The sequence below is a fragment of the Macrobrachium nipponense genome, chromosome 43, assembly GCF_015104395.2.
Source record: "Macrobrachium nipponense isolate FS-2020 chromosome 43, ASM1510439v2, whole genome shotgun sequence".
NCBI classification, from domain to species: Eukaryota; Metazoa; Arthropoda; class Malacostraca; order Decapoda; family Palaemonidae; genus Macrobrachium; species Macrobrachium nipponense.
In genome coordinates this window covers 8390678-8411703 of record NC_061104.1, presented here as the reverse complement: position 1 = coordinate 8411703, position 21026 = coordinate 8390678, and the positions used below count along the sequence as shown (strand labels likewise).

The 21026-nt window shown below is 43.3% G+C and overlaps 1 protein-coding gene across 5 annotated transcripts in view; it reads right to left on the bottom strand.

Annotated features, from left to right (window-relative positions):
* LOC135213515 (serine/threonine-protein kinase 10-like) overlaps positions 1-21026 on the bottom strand; it is a 230948-nt gene that overhangs the window by 93259 nt on the left and 116663 nt on the right. For all 5 annotated transcript variants that reach the window (XR_010314149.1, XM_064247427.1, XM_064247428.1 and 2 more), the window contains one exon: positions 11372-11498. Coding sequence is in view for 4 of the 5 variants with exons in the window: in XM_064247427.1 (XP_064103497.1) it covers positions 11372-11498 (127 nt within the window). In the remaining variant the exon portion in view is untranslated. The remainder of the gene's footprint in view (positions 1-11371; positions 11499-21026) is intronic.

Genomic DNA, 21026 nt, shown 5'->3' with positions numbered 1-21026 from the left:
CCAAGCTGCTGTAAGCACTTGATGTTTCGTCGAACGCGGCAGTAAACAGAATGACGTGATTAGCTAAGTTGTTCCTAGTATTGCCGTAGGGGGACAGCAGTGTGTACCTACACTGAGCCATCAAAGCGCTACCCGTGAAATTTGAACTTAGGCTGCTGAGTAGGAAACTCTAAGCGATATAAGTACTGGGTAAGTCACATGTATACAAGCTAATTTTACCAAGTTATAAGTATCTTTTCTGCAGTTTTTTTTTTTTTTTTTTTTTTTTTTTTTTTTTGTGTAAAATCATAATTACAGCTCACACAATACCATAACAGATGTGAAAGAACTAAAAGCAGTAGCATATTCTGACTATATTTATTGTACGTAAAATATTTACAAGATGACATTGGATGGGAATTTTGGACAACATTCCTTTATGACATCTCAAGGCAAATTGATCCTCTCTGCTGTAATGACTAGCTATTAAACTTGAACATATATGAATGTTTCCCAGACTCCACTACAAAGCTTGTATACAATTATGTATATTACCTGTCCACAAGGGGTTAATGAAAATCTCGCAAATGTAGAATGACAAGTGTCATTCTAATACTTGAGCAAATGACATAACTATTAGCAATCTGTGAGATCCTTAAGCTATAAGACAACATTAGATAAGCAACAATGCAACAGGCAGACCTCGAAGTTGGCTACTCTTCCTACTCGTCATACTACTACTTCCTCCTCCACCACTAATCCCAATTCTCATGTTACTCAATATCTAGTCTAAGAATATTTCTTCATCTATCATTTCTGTGACTGTCATCCTCCATAGAAGCTCCCTCACCCACTAACCCTGACAGTACTCTTCCTGTCTCCTCAACATTAGAGCTTGTCATTCTGTAAGATGAGACAGACTCTGGCTTCATATCATTCTCTGTGGATGGGGAAGGTGAGAATGGGGCACTGTCCACAACTTTGCTTCAATTGGACATGTTCGTGATAAATAAAAATGTTTCTTTTATTTTAAAAAAATTCTGAGATAATTTTCTTTTGGATATTCAGTAGTACCTCGACATACGAAAGGCTTAAATTACGAAAAACTAGAGATACGAAAGCAAATACGAAGATTTTTTTGGCTCTACATACGAAAATAGTTCAAGTTACGAAAGGTTGTTGCTGTAAAGTCCCGAGATTCGCCCAGACCACCGAGAACAATTTTAAAACTCGCGCACCGCCAACTGAGTAAACTCGCCACCATCCTCCCGCTCTCCCATTGGTTCCTGATGCTAGTCACCCCATAAGATCTTGCTCTCCTATTGGTCAGCATCTACCCCTTGTGCTCTATGTATTTTATTGGTAAAAGGATGCTGTAAATTGAAAAACTTATTCATGCCATACATTTAATAAAAAACACATTAGGTAAAGATAGAATAAAGAATAGAAATAACAATTTGTCAAAAATTGTATTCTTCCTAACTACACAAACCTGAGGTCCTTTAACAATAGGAAGGTACTTAGCGGCAGCTGAACCGGTCGTAAGCTTCGAACAAGGGGGTTCAGTAGTTAACTACTTGTCCAGCAGTTAGTTGGTGGTCAGTCCGACTGCGAGGAGAGGATTCACTTTGCTTTAGGCCCAGGAAACGCAGAGTGAAGGGTGGCGTGAGGGGTGGCATGAGGTGAGACTATGTGTAAAGGACCTCAGGTTTGTATAGTTAGGAAAAATGATATTGTTATGATACAATACAGTTTTATACATACTTACCTGGCAGATATATACTTAGCTATTGACTCCGTCATCCGACAGAAATTCGAATTTCGCGCACACGCTACCGGTAGGTCAGGTGATCTACCTACCTGCCGCTGGGTGGCAGGACTAAGAACCATTCCTGTTTTCTATCATATTTTTTCTATACTGCCTGTCTCCTGAGGGGAGGTAGGGTGGGTATAAATCGTATATATCTGCCAGGTAAGTATGTATAAAACTTTATTGTATCATAACAATATCATTTTTATACATTCAACTTACCTGTCAGATATATACTTAGCTGATTCACGCCATTGGAGGTGGGTCAGAGACAGCTAAATACAGATTCAAACAGGAATCACAACAATCGTTGTAGGTAATAAATAAATAAAACCTTGGTTCCTACCTGTTTAGACTGAAGACTTCATGAATACAATCCAGGAGTCTAGTCAGTCTCAAGAGCCTCAGCGAGATATTGATCTATGGCTAAGAGTTCTTGTGGGTCTGCCAAAGGGGTCTTATCCGCTTACTCGGCAGAGCCTGGAAGGACTATGTCAATGGGTGCTTATCCACTTACTTGACATGAACCTTATACAAGGAGCACAACACCGATCCCGATCACCTTAACCTAACCATGTTAGTTCTAAGATTGCAAGAAGTTATCCCCTAACTCCTTGCAAACAACCACAAACTCGAATCACAAACATTCGTACACTTAAAAGTACAAAAATAAATTTTAACATTTTTTTTTGTACAATCTAGCCAGTTAGATGCCTCCTGATTCCCTACTGACCCAAGCAAGGACGCCCGTGCGACAACAAGCATTCTAGTCAGCAGAAAACCAACAACCCGTCTCACAAGGTAGATCTACGTACCATAAAAAATTAAAATACAAAATACAAAATTTTCTAAGGATCGTTATGTGTTCCAAGCCCCAGTACCGTATCCGCTGATACAAAAGGACCCAGAGAGAAACACTTTTCATGTCACTTTAACGTCCTTAAGGTAGTGAGATGCGAAAACTGAATTACACCTCCAGTAAGTCGCATCCACAATGTCTTTTAAAGACATGTTCTTATGAAAAGCTAATGAAGTGGCCACAGCTCTAACCTCATGAGCCTTCACTCGGAGAGTCCTGAAAGAGTCTTCAGTGCAATTACTATGAGCATCAGTAATAATGCTCCTAACAAAAAATGCGGGTCTACTAGGATCCCGAACTGCACACCACAGGCTTTGTTTACATCCCCTGAGTTCGTTCTTCTTCTTTAGATAAAACTTCAGGGCTCTAACTGGAAATAAGGATCTTTCCAATTCCTCCCCTGCGAGATTTGAAAGCCCTTTAACTTCAAAACTCTTTGGCCAGGGTTTTGAAGGGTTCTCGTTCTTGGCCAGAAACAGAGTCTGGAAAGAACAAATTGCCGCATCACTCTTAAATCCTACTCGAGAATCTAGAGCGTGTATTTCGCTAATTCTTTTCGCAGTCGCTAAGGACAACAAGAAAATACATTTTGTCGTTAGATCCCTAAACGACGCGTTGTGAGGAGGCTCAAATCTATTTGACAACAGGAATTTTAGAACCACATCCAAGTTCGGAGTACGAGGAGAAATGGTTTTTGAGGTTTCGAATGATCTTATAAGGTCGTGGAGATCCTTATCCTCTGCTATCTTCAAACCTCTGTTTCGAAAAACAGCAGAGAGCATACTCCGATAACCCTTAATGGTCGAGACTGATAATTGAGATTCCTCCCTAAGGAAAATCAGAAAATCAGCAATGTTGGTCACAGAGGTATCGGAGGAGGACAGTTTATTCTTCTTACACCATCTTCTGAAAACATCCCACTTGGATTGGTAGACCCGAATCGTTGAGGATCTTCGGGCCCTAGCAATTGCTTTTGAAGCTTTGCTTGAAAAGCCTCTCGCTCTGACAAGTCTTTCGATAGTCGAAAGGCAGTCAGAGTGAGAGCGGGGAGGTTTTGATGATACCTCTCGAAATGGGGTTGTTTGAGAAGATCTCTCCTGTGTGGAAGAGATCTTGGGAAGTCCACTGTCCATTCCTGTACCTCTCTGAACCAATCTTGAGACGGCCAAAAGGGGGCAACGAGGTTAGTTAGTCCTTTTAGAACCCTTTTGCACAACCAAACAAACTTTTTTTAAGACCACTCCTAACATTTTGAAGGGGGGAAAGGCGTAGGCATCTAGGCCTGCCCAGTCCAGCAGCATGGCATCCACCGCTATAGCTCTCGAGTCTTCCACCAAGGAGCAGGAGTTCTCTATCCTTCTGGATAGGAAGGTGGCAAATAGGTCTATTTGAGGTCTGCCCCACAGGGACCACAGAGTTTGACAAACCTGAATGTGAAGGGTCCACTATGTGGGGAGCACTTGGTTTAACCTGCTTAGCCTGTCTGCTCTGACATTTTTCTCTCCTTTCACGAATCTTGTGAGGAGGGTCACATTCTTGTCTTTCGTCCAATATAACAGTTCTTTTGTTATCTGGAACAGAGAAAAAGAGTGAGTTCCCCCTTGTTTCCTGATATAGGCCAACGCTGTGGTGTTGTCCACGTTGACCTGTACCACTTGACCTATTACCTCTGTTTTGAAGGCTTTTAGGGCAAGGAGAACAGCAAAAAGTTCTTTGGTGTTTAAATGCCAGTCTTGTTGATCCTTCCTCCATTGGCCTGATACTTCTTTTGTCCCTAGAGTCGCTCCCCATCCCTTCTCTGAAGCGTCTGAGAACAAGATTAGGTTTGGGTTCCGAACCTCTAGAGACAAGCCCTCGTTCTTTTCCAAGGGTATCAGCCACCACTTTAGATGATTCTTCACTTCCAGAGGAATTCCGAAAGTGTCTGAAAGTTGCCCGTTCTTCCAACTCCAAATTCTTCTTAAGAAGAACTGAAGCGGGCGTAGGTGGAGTCTTCCTAGAGAAATGAACTGTTCTAGTGAGGAAAGGGTTCCCAGAAGGCTTAACCATTCCCTTACTGAACTCCGTTCTTTCTCTAGGAAGCTCGAGACTTTCTGTAAGCCCTGAACAATTCTTTCCTGGGATGGAAAAGCCCGAAAACCCCGAGAATCCATCCGAATCCCCAAATAAACTAGGTTCTGGCTGGGGACCATCTGAGATTTCTCGAGGTTCACGAGTAATCCTAAAGTCCTTGTCAGGTTCAAAGTAGTCTGTAGGTCCTCCAAACATTGTTTCTCCGACTTGGCCCGGACTAGCCAATCGTCGAGATACATAGAGATGTTGATCCCTTCTAAATGAAGCCATTTGGCCACATTCCTCATCAGATACGTAAATACCTGGGGAGCGGTGGATAGGACGAAGCACAAGGCCCTGAACTGGAAGATTTGTCCTTGTACTACAAATCTGAGGTATTTTCTTGACGATGGGTGAATCGGAACATGAAAGTAAGCATCCTGAAGGTCCAGGGAGACCATCCAATCTCCCTGACGCAGAGCTGACAGAACCGAAGCTGAAGTTTCCATGGAGAACTTCTTTTTCTCCATGTAACGGTTCAGGATGCTTACATCCAGAACGGGTCTCCATCCCCCCGAAGCCTTTGGTACTAAGAAAAGGCGGTTGTAAAACCCCGGGGAGAATGGATCCCGCACTAACTCTATTGCATTCTTGTCCCTCATCGACACCACCGTCTGCAGGAGTCTCTCTCTCAGTCCATGGTCCTTGTATCTCGTCGACAAATCCTTCGGAGATGTTGCTAAAGGGGGTCTGTCTACGAAGGGAATGATGTAACCCTTCTGTAGAACAGACAGAGTCCAGGGATCTGCTTCTCTTAAGGACCAGGCCTCCACAAAGTGTTGAAGTCTGGCCCCTACCTGTGCTTGGAGGACATGGCTGCTACTTGCAGCCGGAGATACCCACAACGATGTTGCCAGTATGGCCGACAGAAAAAATATGATAGAAAACAGGAATGGTTCCTAGTCCTGCCACCCAGCGGCAGGTAGGTAGATCACCTGACCTACTGGTAGCGTGTGCGCGAAATTCGAATTTCTGTCGGATGACGGAGTCAAATAGCTAAGTAAATATCTGACAGGTAAGTTGAATATATAAAAATACAATTTTCGACAAATTGTTATTTGTTCCGATACGTATACAAACCCTCAGTCCTTTAACAATAGGAAGACTCACTTCTTGGTGGGTGGAATCTGAGTCTTATGAACAGACTGGTGTTCGTCCTACCTTGGATCGCTCCCTGGTCGTAAGAGCAGAGGGAGGGATCCTAGCCTCTGCCCAACTGATCGGGGTGTGTACCGCAGGATCAGTGGTCAGACTTCTGGACCAAATTTATAAGAGGGAGGCAAGCACACCTCGTATAAATAGCAAAAGGCAAGAACTAGTTCCTACTTCAAGAGCCAAATGAAGTCATGGGTTTGTCTCTTGTTGGCTTCCACTCCCCCCCCTCCCCTTTATGGGGAGTGGCAGATATATACTCCTATCCCTACTGAAAGGGATAAGATGGAGCTCGGTTGTGTAGCTTACCTGCATCGGCCTCCTGTTCAGAGTAGTGACAAGCGTGGCCCTCTGCCCACAGGTAGAGGAGAAGAACGGAGGAGGAAGAGAAGCCAGTCACTCTCTCTTTCGCTCGTCCATTCATGCAGTCACACAAGGAAGCGATGCTGTTCTGTCCCAAGGGTGCTGGGTAGACTACACAACTTGTTGAGCAGCCACCACAGGTCCCAAGGAAAAAGTGTCCAAGGTCCTGTGGGTAATATCCCGAAGGTAGAATGAAGTGAAGGTGGTCTGGTTGGCCCAAACCCCTGCCTTCAGGACCTGCGCCACGGAGAAGTTCTTGCGGAACGCAAGGGTTGGACCAATACCTCTGACTTCGCGGCCTTTCGGACGAAGGGTACGGGTGTCGTCACTACCAGCCGTGTCGTACGCCCTCGCGATCACCTCACGCAGCCAGAACAGAAGTGTGTTCTTGGACACTTCTTTCTTGGTAACCCCGGTGCTAACGAAGAGGCATCAACACTAAGGCCTGAGGTGCCGAGTTCTCTTCAGATAGCGCCGTAGCGTCCTCACAGGACAAAGCAGCATCTCATCCGCATCACTGTCAGTGAATTCCTTCAGGGAGGGGATCGTGAAAGACTCGAACCGGTCGTCAGGGACCGAAGGATTCTGAGTCTTCGCTACGAAGTTCGGGTCGAAATCGAGCATCACAGATCCCCATCCCCTGGAATGCTTGACGTCGAGGGAAAGACCATGCAGTTCCCCTACTCTCTTCGCCGATGCCAGAGGCAGCAGGTAGAGGGTCTTGAGGGTCAGATCCCTGTCTGACGACTCTCGGAGTGGCTCGAAGGGTCTGTGAGTCAAACTCCTAAGGACGAGAGTCACATCCCACCCCAGGGGCCTAAGGTCCCTGGGTGGGCAAGACCTCTCGAAACTCTTCATCAGGAGGGAGCTCTCGAAAGAGGAGGAGATGTCCACACCTCGCAGTTTAAGGACTAGGGCCAGGGCCGCTCTGTATCCTTTAACTGCAGAGACGGAGAGGAGCTTCTCTCAGCGAAGGAAGACGAGGAAATCTGCTACCTGCTGAAGAGTGGCTCTGAGAGGAGAGAGACCCCGTCCACGACACCAACCACAGAAGACGGACACTTCCCCTGGTATACAGCTGCAGAGGACTGGCTGAGGTATCCAGCCATCTCTGTTGCTGCGCTGTGAGAAAAGCCTCTCGCTCGCATGAGATGGTGGATAACAGCCAGCCGTGAAGACACAGGGACTCGACGGACCGGTGGTACCGTTCTACATGTGGCTGGCGCAGGAGGATGTGCCAGGGGGGAATCTCCTTTGGTGCTTCGGCAAGCAGAGCCAGCAGGTCCGGGTACCAAACGACTTGAGGCCGTTTGGGTGCCACCAGGATCATCTGGAGAGTCGAGGTGATCAGTCTGCTGATCACTTTGCGAATCAGACAGAACGGGGGAAAGGCGCAAACGAAGAGGTTGTCCCACAAGTGTTGGAGAGCGTCCTCTGCAGCTGCCCATGGGTCCGGCACAACCGAGTAGAAAACTTGGAGTTTTCTGTTGTGCCAGGTGGCGAACAGATCCACGACTGGATGCCCCCACAGGTTGAAGAGCCTTTCCGCCACGTCTGGGTGAAGGGACCACTCAGTTCCTATCACCTGATCCCGACGGCTGAGCTTGTCGGCTACCACATTCCTTGCCTGGAATGTAGCAGGCTGACAGCTCTACTGAGTGTGCCACGGCCCACTCGTGCACCTGCAACGTCAACTGGTGCAATGGAAGGGACACTAGGTCCCCCTGCTTGTTGACGTACGCCACTACCGTGGTGTCGCTCATCAACACCACTGAGTGTCCCACCAGACGATCCTGGAACTCTTGGAGAGCGAGGAACGCTGCCTTGAGCTCCAGGACGTTGATGTGAAGGTGCTTGTCGTGATAATCCCACACACCTGCAGCCAGCAACTCCTCCAGTGTGCCCCCAATCCCTCGGTCAATACGTCTGAGAAGAGCAACATCTCCGGGGTGTGTGTGTGTGTGTGTGTGTGTGTGTGTGTGTGTGTGTGTAGTAGTAGTAGTAGTAGTAGTAGTAGTAGTAGTAGTAGTAGTAGTAGTAGTGCGAAGAGGCACTCCTCTTATGAGGTTCCCGTTGTCCAGCCACCAGACTAGGTCCTGCCTCACCTCCTCCGTGAGGGACACGGGGAAGAAAGGAGGGTCCCTTGCCTGTGACCATCACTCCTTTAGTCTTCACTGAAGGGACCGCAGGTGAAGACGCCCGTGAGGGACTAGCTTCTCGAGCCACGACAGGTGGCCGATCACGACTTGCCACTGCTGAGCTGGTTGCCCCTGAAGGGACAGCAACAGTTCTGCTGCCTCCCTGAACCTGCTGATCCGCGAATCTGCGGGGAAGACTCGTCCAGCTACCGTGTCGATCAGCATGCCCCGGTACTTCATCCTCTGCTTGGGTTCGAAATCTGACTTCTTGTAATTCACTACAATCCCCAGATTGTGGCAGAATTTGAGGAGTCGATCCCTGTCCTGCAGCAACTGCGAGCAGGAGCTCACCAGGACTAACCAATCGTCAAGCTCTTGGGACACCGGAAGTCAGGGGCTGGAGCAAGAGCGGCAAACCCAGGTGGCGGCAACACCGCGGACATCCTCACCTCTGGCAGCGGTGCCTGCACAGCAGCTGTCGGGGTCACCGCGGCTACGTGCTGGGTATAGACCAGGTGTGGCGGAGCAGCGTAGCCCAGCATGGACACCGTCGTGGTAGTTGGACCGTGGGTTACCGGCATGGCCCCTCTCACCAGGTGACTCAGCAGCCCCTGAATCGTCAGTCCCTTGGAGCCCCAGCGAGTACCAGGCCCGTCCAAGATCGTCCCCCGTAGCAGCCAAACCTGAAGAAGGAAAAGTCGAGTGAGTCAGTGGATGGGTTTCCCCCTCGCCCGGGGGGGGGGGGGGGGGGGGGGGGGGGGGGGCAGTTCCCACCACAAGCGAACGGGAGACCCCGAATACAACTGGATGTTGGGGTACCTCGCCGCCCCCCTCCACGCTTGACTGATCGAGAGAGGAGAAGGAGCGAGGGGGGAGGAGCCATACGAGGGAGCTGAGATGGAGGAAGGAAAGAAGAAGACGTGTCCGTAACCCAGGAAGTAACTGGAAATCCTTCAATGACTCCTTGGCCGGTTTACGCGGCTTCTTCCTCCCCCCATAGCGCTCCCTCTGCTCCTCAGACCAAGACACACATATATATCAATGTATCGGTTCGAGAGCATTTCCACCCTCGACACCGAGTACAAAATTCATGAGGGTCAAGAGGACCGAAAGGCCCCACACTTACGGCCCTCCACACCAGGGCACAATCTGCAGCTGATGGGGGGGCGAGGGGGTCTCTCCAGCTCTCGTGATTCCATTTCCACAAGCATTGTATGAATATTAAAAACACACACGTACTTACTGATATCCTTGCACTAGCACACAGTAAAAGGAAAAGCAAAAAATTCTTCACGCAGTGAAGCAAACCAAGCATACGACAGAAGCGGGCAGAGAGGCGAGCAACACGTCCATCCACCAGCGCGGCCGAAAGCAAAGTGAATCCTCTCCTCGCAGTCGGACTGACCACCAACTGCCAGACAAGTAGTTAACTACCGAACCCCATTGTTCGAAGCTTACGACCAGTTCAGCTGCCGCTAAGTACCTTCCTATTGTTAAAGGACCGAGGGTTTGTATACGTATTGGAACAAATGAATGGTTATTATACTGTTTGGTAGTTTAATTAGTTTAATTAGTTGAAGAGAGATAATGAAAATTTATGGCTTACTAGGAAAAGTGATTGCTAAGCGATCGTTCGGTACTCATAAGTGCTGAATGTAAACAAACGGTTGGATGGTTTTTTGTTTTGTTTGTTTGTGTATTATAGTTAATGATTAATTAATAATTATTTGAAATGAGTGCATACTGATTATTTACACATTTTATTGGCATATTCTAAGCTTTTAGCTTCTTAGGTTTAGATGGCAGAATCACAGACTCTACAGTAGCAACTGCTAACATAGGCTAGGCTTATTGCTAAGGGACATATTCTAAAGTCCTAATATATGCAGTAAAAATGGGGTTGAACATTACATGCAGTTGAATATTACTCAAGTATGTACAGTATTTTGCCTTTTTGGAGTCTTATTTCTTCCGTCGGATCGGCGTCGTAACCCTAGAACATGTGTTGTAAGCCTGGAAATATAATTTACTGGGGTGTTTTTGTAGGGCTTGGAACGAATTAAGCATTTTACAAGTAAAATGCGGTTCAAGATACGAAAAGCTCATGATACGAAGGCTGCCTCAGAACGGATTAATTTCGTATGTAGGGGTACCACTCTATATGGTATGTTGTTTGGTATGCTGTAGGACATTTTTAATGAAATTAAAGTGTTCTATTACACTTCACCTGAAAAATGATGAGGCTTCCTGATGCAATACTATCTAGCAGAATATAATCCTACACACCCCAGATATTTTTAGTTACTCTGAAAGTATCCCTAATCAATTTCTTGCAGTCTAATAGTAACATAGATTTAGAAAATACTCAATAACTTTAACCAGAGTATGTGTTGGTAGTCAGACCGGCTCCAGGTGGAATGCATCAATATAAATTCCCTATATAACTGACGATAATGGAACACATTCCTAAATTATGTAGCCAAAGTCGAACATACTAGTAAAGGCCTAAATTCTTAACAAAGATGATAACATACATTAAGAAGCAGTCGTTGTAAAACCTTTCCTGTGACTGAAGTGATGAACATAAAAGATTATCACAAATAGTACTAAAATTCTTATGATGATGGCAGAGCAACAATATTGCACCAATTAACAGCTAACATGGAGAGTAACACTAAAACTGTTGAATCACTACATAGAAGTTGAAAATAAGATGATGTACCAGGAAAAATTTATACTACGTACATTGCTTTTTCTTAAGGAGTGGTGCACTAAGGTAAAATGAATTAGGAAATGAGAATGGAAGTACTATATGTACTGTAATATTTGTGATAAGATCACAGGGGCAGATACAGTGCGATGGGTGATAAAATTATGAGGGAAAGTGAAAAAAAATATTATTGGACAAATTAAAAGTATGATAGTTTAAAATACTACAAGCATTTCAATAATACTTACTTAGGGGACACAGGCTGGGGCTCCGTTTCATCATGCAAGATTGAGGAATTGGAAATAACCACTTCACTTTCATCTAATTTGTGACCATCATTTGACACAACTTGTACTTCAGTAACATCATCATCTCCTGAATATAGAAAATTATGTATTTACAAAAATTCTAAAAGATTTAAAACCAATGCATACAATTCAGCCCTACTACTTAATTTACATTACCATTCATAAGGGGTTATTTATATATAAGGTAAGTAGAATTATTATAAAAAAAAACATTTTTAATAAATTTGTATTTTTCATAGCTAACAGACCTGAGGTCTTAACAATAGGATAAATCTAGTGCCAGCTGGAAACCGGTTAAAAACAATCAAAAGATTGTAATCCATGGAATCTGTGGCATCTGAACTGCATAACGCACTTACTCTTTCTTCCAACCCAAGATTATAAGAGGGGCAGCTAGAGATGGACAATGCAATAAACGTTAAGACCTCAGGTTTGTTAGCTATGAAAAATACAAATTGATTAAAAATTTGTCATCTGTTCATATGTGGAACAAACCTTCGGTCTTAACAATAGGATTTCTCATACTTGGAAGGAGGTATGAGAATCCTGAACTGACTGGAGGTTCAGCACACCTGACCACCCTTACCAAAAATTAAGAGTTCTGAACAAGAGGGTCCAAGCCCATGATGAGAGGAAAGATACATTGGTATCTAAAGACTCAGCCTACTGGGATTAAACACAATGAGACATGTCACTGCATTCACGGAAGATTAGGAGAACTCCATCTGTTCAACAAAGTAAAGTATATCTTCGTTTAACCAGCCCACAGAGCTGATTAACAGCTCTCCTAGGGCTGACCCAAAGGCTCAGTTCCTTTCTTTTTTTTCATGTGGGTAGGAACCACTTGGTTACTTAGCAACAGGACCTACAGCTTATTGTGGGATCCAAACCACATATCAAGAAATGAATTTCTAATCACCAGAAATACATACCTATGATTCCACACTGCCACCACCCAGGAGCAAACTCAGGCTATCAGACTAGTGGTTGAGCACACAACCCACTTGTCCAGTGCTGAAAAATCTGTGATAGCAACAAACCATGTAGGCCACAAGGGGTTTGTCACCACTCCTCCTTTCCCTTGCTGCTACACAACTTGTTGGGCAGCCACTGTCAGACCCAAGGAAAAAGAGTCCAAGGACCTGTGGGCCATTTCCTTCATGTAAAAGGAAGTGAAAGTAGTCTGCCAAAGCCAGGAACCAGCATTCAAAATCCTATGAACAGAGAAGTTCTTCTTAAAAGCCAGAGAGGAACTCAATCCTCTGATGTCATGTGCTCTTGCATGCACAGTATCCATGACAGAACTTGAAAGGTGACGAGTAGGCCTGCCTAATCACCTCACAAAGCTAGAGTGAAATGGTATTCTTGAACACATTTTTTAATGGCTCAGCCCATGCTAACAAAAAGTCTGAAACCTAGGCCTTGGGTGATGAGTCCTTTTTCAGATAGCAACGCAGTGCTCTGATGGGACAAAGCAATAACTCCTGAGGATCGTTGTCAACAAACTCATTCAACGAAGGAATCGAAAATAAGGCAAATCTGTCATCATGATCCGGGGGATTTTGAGTCTTAGCCAAAAATTCCGGGACAAACTCGAAAGCCACAGACCCCCACCCCTGGTATGCTTTACATCATAACTTAAGCCATGAAGCTCTCCAACTCTCTTCGAAGAAACCAAGACCAACAAGAAAACTGTCTTAAAAGTCAGTTCCCTCTGATGAGCCCGAGTGAGACAAACCAGAACCAGGGTGAGATCTCACCTAGGAGGTTTGAGTTCTCTAGGTGAACACGATTGCTTGAAGCTCCTGAACAACATAAGAGATTTCCCAGGGTGAAATGATGTCCACGCCTTTCAAGTGTAAAATCAATCCCAATGCAGCCCTGTAGCCTTTGATAGCAGAGATGGAAAGGCCTTTCTCATTCCTGAGAAAGATCAGAAAATCTGCTATCTGCTGAACAGAAGTTCCGAGTGGAGAGAAACCCTCTCGGCGACATCAATCACAGTACACTGTCCACTTGCCCTGGTATATGGCTGACGAAGACCTCCTGAAGTACCCGGACATCTGACATGCTGCTCTGCAAGAAAAGCCACCAGTCGGATACTTGACAACCTCCAGGCGTGAAGCAATAGGGACCCTACCGACCAGTGGTACCTCTCCACATGAGGCTGGCAGAGAAGGTTGTGCCAAGGGGGAACTTCTTTTGAATTTTGGCCTAGCCTAACTCCTTTCTTTCTCTATAAAAATGAATAATCTACCCACCTGTACGCTTTCTCCAACTCCAGTACACTCCAGAAATCACCTTAAAACACCAGCACCACAAGACTTACGACCCAAAAACAACTCCTACCAGACAGAGAGCTCTCCCCTACCAACCACACACCACCAACACGTGCTTTCTACTCCCCGTGTTATTGTTACATCCTGCCGACGCCGCCGCCATCTTGTCTATGAGTCACAGCCTATGACGTCACAACACAACTTAAATACATCAACAGACACCTTCTCGAATCTACCACATGTTGTCTATATATAGGACACCCACCATATTTCAACAATGCATAAAATACCCATAACAATTATACAATATATAATCACACTTATCTATACCCATAACAATTATACAATATATAATCACACTTATCTCTTTCTCCCTCCCCTCCGACTGTTTCCTAACCTAGTATTCCCCTCTTAATTTCCTTCGTCCTCCAACTCTTTACCCTCTACATAATTTCTAATACATTCCCCTGAAACTCCTGCTTTAGTTAATACATCAGCCACTTGCTCCTTTCCTTTTATCCATCTCACCTCCTTTATTTCCCCGGATTCAATGGTTTCCCTTATTGCAGCAATATCTATTTTTAATCTCTTGCTACTTACACCAGTGCTCGATTTGATGGCGGTCATTAGTGTTTTACTATCAGTGTTAACCAAGGCTTCTAAATTTCTCCCTCCTACTACCTCTTCCCACAAATGCTTGAAATATATCAATCCTTCTACAGCTTCCCCAACACTCAGGGCTTCAGCCTCAATGGTGGATTTTGCCACTCTCCTGGATTTCCTAGACTTCCACCATATGGGACTTCTCCTCTTCCCATCTGTCAAAGAAATAATATAACCCAGTTGAGTATGGCCATCTCTATGTTTCCAAATGAAGCGTCTGCATAGGCTTCCCAATAAACCCTTTCTTCTTCCATCTACTTATTGTAACTTCGCCCATCATGCTCTTAGTTTTTCTCACAATTTTAATAAGTTTCTTCATATCCTGAGTTGTTCCTCTTTAAATGCTTTACTTAATTCGCTAATATCATATGATATTTCTGGCATCGTGTGTAGTGATACCCAATTCAGCTGTCCTACCACTGATCTGTACTCTGTTAACTCTTTTTGTTCTAGCACTCTATTACCCGTATATCTTCTAGCCTCTGGTTCTCTTATGGAATTTATATACTGCCACTGATTAAGGGAAAATCTATTCTCCTTCTGCTCTATTACTACTCCATATACTTGAACCTTTTACTCTCTTGTTCTCCTACTTGCAATTTCCCTTTCAATCTCCCAATCGTTTCCTTTAAGAATCCTTCAGTTCCTCCGTAGCAAAAATCATCTACGTGTGTACACAAAATGCCTTTCCAATTTATTGTTCTTTTTCCAAAAGAATATATTAGGTTCTAGTCTACTTCTCTCACCTTGAAGCTCCTTCACTACTTTCACCACTTTACAATACCATGCTTTTGCTGCATCCTTGAGCCCATAGACTGTTTTTCTTCAACTTCCATAATCCCCTCCAACCATCTTCCCTTGGTGGCTTCAAGTACACTTCTCTTTGTATCTCGTCACCTTGTAAATATGCAGTTTTGACATCCAATGTATAACAATTCCAATTTTTCACCTTTATTATGGTTAGACAGAATTTTAAATTTCAGCATTGCATGTGGGAGCATCCTTTTCCCACTCAGCCATTTCTTCTTCAAACCCTCTAGCTACCAATCTTGCTTTACATATCCTTTCCCCCCCTTTTATCTTTTCAGTTACTATCCATCTTGTAGATATAGCTTTTTGTCCAACATCATTTACCTCCTCATATACCTGGTTATCTCTCCAACTTAGAAGTTCTTTTTCTTTAGCTTCCATTATGCTTCTATTTTCAAATCCCAGCAACACCTCCTCTTCATCTTCAATTTTTTCTACCTGACTATAATCCCTCAAGTTAACCCACCCTTTGTCACCTGACTGTGAGTCTCGTATATTGTACGAATCAGCCCATGCTTGGCTTGATCTTTTTCCTGCAAGACCTAAAACTAGTCCATTCTTCTACTTGTCCTGTATCATTGTTTATAGCCCTAACTCTATTTCCCTTTTTGAATTTTGGTATCTCTTCCATTAACTCGCTTTCTATTGACCCACTTTGCCCGTTATCTTCCACTGTTTCCTCTATCACCTCTCTTTCTATAGTCTTTCTTTCTGGTCTGCATTCCTTCTCTCACCTATTATCTCCTCTCCTTCCAGCCAATCTACTTTCCCTTCATTTGGGCCATCTGACCTACCTTCACCCCATGGGATTTATCTATTCAGCCGATATCTCTTCTGTATCTGGTGATCGTCGTTGAAGTCTTGTCACATGTATCCTAGCTACTTCTCTTAAAGAATCCCCATGTTTGACTATTATTGTTTTCCCCGATACTCCCACTACCTGAGCAGGTCCTCTCCATTCATTTTCATTTTCCCTCTTATAGAATACCTCATCTCCTACCACTGCTTCTTCAAATTTATGTTCTCTGATGTTTTTGTTTAGCGCTATTCTTATTTTATTACAGGACTCATTTTTTATAAATGCTTCTCTGGCCTTGTGCATTGCATTCAGTGTGTCCCTTACCATACCCTCTTCCATCCCTTTTTCTCTGCTTGCAGGACTAGAACTTTCTTCTCCTATTAGGTTAGGCAGTGAAGGTTTTTTCCAAATACTAATTGGTTGGGAGAGAAACCTCCATTATTCATTAAACAGTTCCTAGCACTCACTACCCATTTCAAAGCTAGGGACCAATCTACTTCCTCTTCCTCCATCATCTTCCTTACACTTCCCTTGATCATGCCTACGGTCTTTTCACATAATCCGTTGCTCCACGGAGATTCTGATGCTGTGGCTAATACTTTAATATTCCATTTTTCTGCCATCCTCCTTACTTTTTCATTTGAAATTCTCCCCCATTATCTGACAATATTTTGGAGGGTGCTCCAAATATAGCAAACCAGCACTCAAAAGTATCTTTATTATAGTTTCTGGTTTCTTATCTTTTATCCAACAGGCCTGACAATATCTCGTTGCCATATCCACTATTACCAAGAACTTTCTCTCTTCTATCTCTCCCACATCCATCGCTACGACTTCATTGAACGTTTTACTCCAAGAAAAGCCTACTACCGGTTTGGCGGGGTTTCTTTTGTATTTTTACAAACCTCACAATTTTTAATCAGTTCCGTTAGTAACTTTCTTATTTCCTCTTTTTCTTTTTCGATTAACCCATTACTCCATTGTGCTTCCTCTGTTAGCTTCCATATTTTATCTCCACTTCCATGACCAAACTGTAAATGTAATTTCTTTCATTGTGTTCTTAATTTCCCTCGGATTCTTTCCCTTCCAACCCTCCAGTAATAATTCTTCTACCTTCCTCCTCCTTATAGGCACTCTTAAATGACCCTGTTCGTCTTCTCTTAACTCTACTTTCATTCCCCCTAATACTTCTACTATGACACAATTTTCTTTCAAATTTAGGGTCATACCCATTTTACTCATGGTTTGCTTACCTATCAGCCAGGGTATATCACCTTGCAGAATTTCCGTCTTCAAATAAAACTTTCTGTTTTTTAGTATCACAGGTATTTCTATTATTCCTCTGGACTTATAAGATGTCTCACCAAAATTAAACACTTTATTAGACACTGTCCTAGTGTCCCTCATTCTCCTAAACTCTTCCTGACTCAAATCCATGACAATACGTGCTAGTCACAATTCCCCGCAAACTGTTGATTTACACCCTGTGTCCAAAATTGCATCAACCACCTCCCATGATGCTTCCACTATTTTATTAACTTCTCCTACATAAACCTCTTCTTCTTCTGTCCCATTTTCTGTTTTTACCTTATTTTCTTCTAGTCTTGTTTCAGTTTTCTTCCTATTATGAAAATTCTGAGGACAATCCCTAGCCCAATGCCATTCTGAGCTGCATATTGCACATACTGTTACCTTCCCTTCTTTGTTTATAGGATTTCTACCACCCCTTCCTCGGTTCCATCTTCCCCGATATCTTTGGTTTTCCCTCCCTCTCCCAGAACTGGCATTGCCTTCTGACGAACCCCACCATTCCCGTTCCTCTTTAGTCCCTAATCCCTCAAATAGTCTTTTCATTGTTTGCGACACTGTTCCGTACTCTAGCTTTTCTTGCCCACAAGCCGATAATACCATTTGTTTTTGATTTTCCGTGAGATTTGCTTGCTCTATTACATGATACCCCTTGACTTCGCCTTCAAGCGCGCCTTTCCCCATTGCTCTTTCACACTCAGATGCTGCCTTCTCGTATCTAATTAAATAGTCCGCCATATTTTCACTAGATCTCTTCTTATTAGAAGGTATCTTTTTATTCTACCGTAATTCTCCATTACCGAGTCTTTTAGATAGGCTTTATCTAGTTTCTCTAGGATTAACTTTGGACCCTCTGTACCAGTAAGTTTATCTTTATCTAATGCTTCCACTAGCTCTCGGGCTTTCCCTTTTAAGCTCATTCTCATTTCTATCGCCGGGTATTTTGTATCTTCTCCATACAACAATAGCCAATCTTCGGCTTGACCTTTCCATTCTTTGTATTCTTCTTGTATCCCGCTAAACCTAGGACATTCCCTTCTCCATCTAGTAGTCTCCCTTTGTTCACTGTCGGATCCAGGCATCTTTGATCAACCACGCTCTGCTACCAGTTTGAATTTTGGCCTAGCCTAACTCCTTTCTTTCTCTATAAAAATGAATAATCTACCCACCTGTACGCTTTCTCCAACTCCAGTACACTCCAGAAATCACCTTAAAACACCAGCACCACAAGACTTACGACCCAAAAAACAACTCCTACCAGACAGAGAGCTCTCCCCTACCAACCACACACCACCAACACGTGCTTTCTACTGCCCCGTGTTATTGTTTACATCCTGCCGACGCCGCCGCCATCTTGTCTATGACGTCACAGCCTATGACGTCACAACACAACTTAAATACATCAACAGACACCTTCTAGAATCTACCACATGTTGTCTATATATAGGACACCCACCATATTTCAACAATGCATAAAATACCCATAACAATTATACAATATATAATCACACTTATCTATACCCATAACAATTATACAATATATAATCACTTCTCTCACTCAGAACCGCTGACAGAAGAGACAAGTCTGGGAACCAGTCTGCCTGGGGCCACAGAGGCGCTACCAAGGTCATCCCACGATCCCTGGAACTCATTACTCTGTTCAGGACCTGACAGATCAAGCAGAACAGTGGGAGGAGGCATACACCTCTAGATTGTCCCCAAGGGTGTCCTCTGAAAGGATCTGGGACCACTGAGTAGTAGACCTCTAGTTTCCTGCTGAAGCATGTGGTGAAGAGGCCTAACATGGGTCTTCCCCACAGGAGAAACAGCCTGTCCACTATGTCCTCATGCAGAGACCACTCCATACCAAGAAATTGACTCCGACGACTTAGGACATATTGTATAGAATCAGATTATCTTGGTAAAATCAACTCAGCATTCTTCAACAATGTCAGGAATACAAACATAAACCTAAGGAGGTCAGTACATATCATAACAACAGACAATTACCCAGCAGCCACATTTCATCTACAAATTACCTAAATACTGTCATTTCAAATATTTTGAACTGGAAAGAGTAATATTCTATACATCTCATGGAAATTAAAAATGAGTAAACCACAAAAATTCTGCCAAATAAATTGGTTCCTAAACTCTCCGCATATCTAAACTGATCAGTCAGGCTGAAATCTTACTAAAGCAAAATTTTAAGGGTTAAAGTGACACATTTTTTTAACAATTTGTATTTTTCACAGCTAACAAAATTTCAGTCCTAACATTAAAATAAATCTTCTGGTGCCAGATGGCAACCAGTTAAAAACAATAAAAAATTGTAAATGCAAGGAATCTGTGGCATCTGGCATCCAATACGTAGCCTAGGTAGAAGCAAGTCAAGAGACCATGCTTGAACCTAGTGACGCATAAGTCTTTCTTCAATGTAGTCTAAATGTAGGTTGCCAGCATCTATTAGAATACTATCTTACTTGAAAGTGTGTGAAATTCATTGATAAGTCTCAATGTTGCAAAAGCCATATGGAAGATTACTTCAAGCATCAATAAAAACACTAAAGCCAAATCTAAAGGCTTATATGAAGGCTTGCAAAGATTCTTCAGCACCAACAAAAGGAAGCAGGGGTTCAGGGCTTAACACAGATCTTGCTTCTACCAGTGCTGACATAACAGCTTCAGTCCCACCATGACCTACTATGAGATTCAGGGCCTCTGTAACACGGTTTTTTCGCAATAACTTTTTATCTAAGCATTTCATAAATATAACGCTTATTTAGAATACATATTATATCTACACATAAATTTTGACTGTATTCTGCATTACGTAGGTTGAATAAATTTGGTACTTATAATGTAAAAGTGACTTTTTTTGAAAACGGGCCAACTTACTCAGAGAAAAGGTTTCGAACGCACTCGTTACGTAACTTATGACAGCATTTCTTCCCTCTTTCTCGATGGATGATTGGCTATACGTAACGAGGGCTAAACCTCTGGCAACAATGACATACAAATTTAAATACAAGCAAAGCAGTACGTACACCTTTATGAACTCTGGACCTCTCTACTAATAATTGTCATAATGAACAAACCAACAAAATATGTTAATAGATACAAAAACACTTAGATTATTAGTCTAACTCCCAAAATAGGTTTCCTAAGAAATTACAGTCTATTTTATAGGTCACAACCAGATTGACAAGATGTAGGGAATAGTTGGTAATTTTCAAAAATATAGTAAACAAGCTTGATTTGATAACTGCTATATCTAATGTCAAGCAATTTTTATTTATTGGCTATCTACCTATTTACTGAAAAATAAATAGCCGGTACCGTATATTGGCTTTAAACCTTCACCAATAATTATCGTCAGAATGATGACTTCATGAGGCTCCACCCACTTTCGCCTCGTTATAATTCAGGATAACACTGAAGGCTACCATGGGCATTGTTGGATTAGAAAATTTAACTTCTGGCTATAAAAACTAATTTCTCGAGTAGTTGTAAGAAATGCTAAATGATCCTCAAGGATCCCAGCAGTTGGCCTAAACGTTTAATTCATGTACATTACTGCTATACTGTTGCGGCACTACTGCTACAGTAGTATTACTACGCAAGCACTGATACCCCACCCACATCTATGTATCGTTCCGCCATTCATAAAGTCTTTGGGTTTCAGAGCCGATGGAGTTTCTGTCTGGTGGATGGGCGGGGCAACATTTTGTCAAAA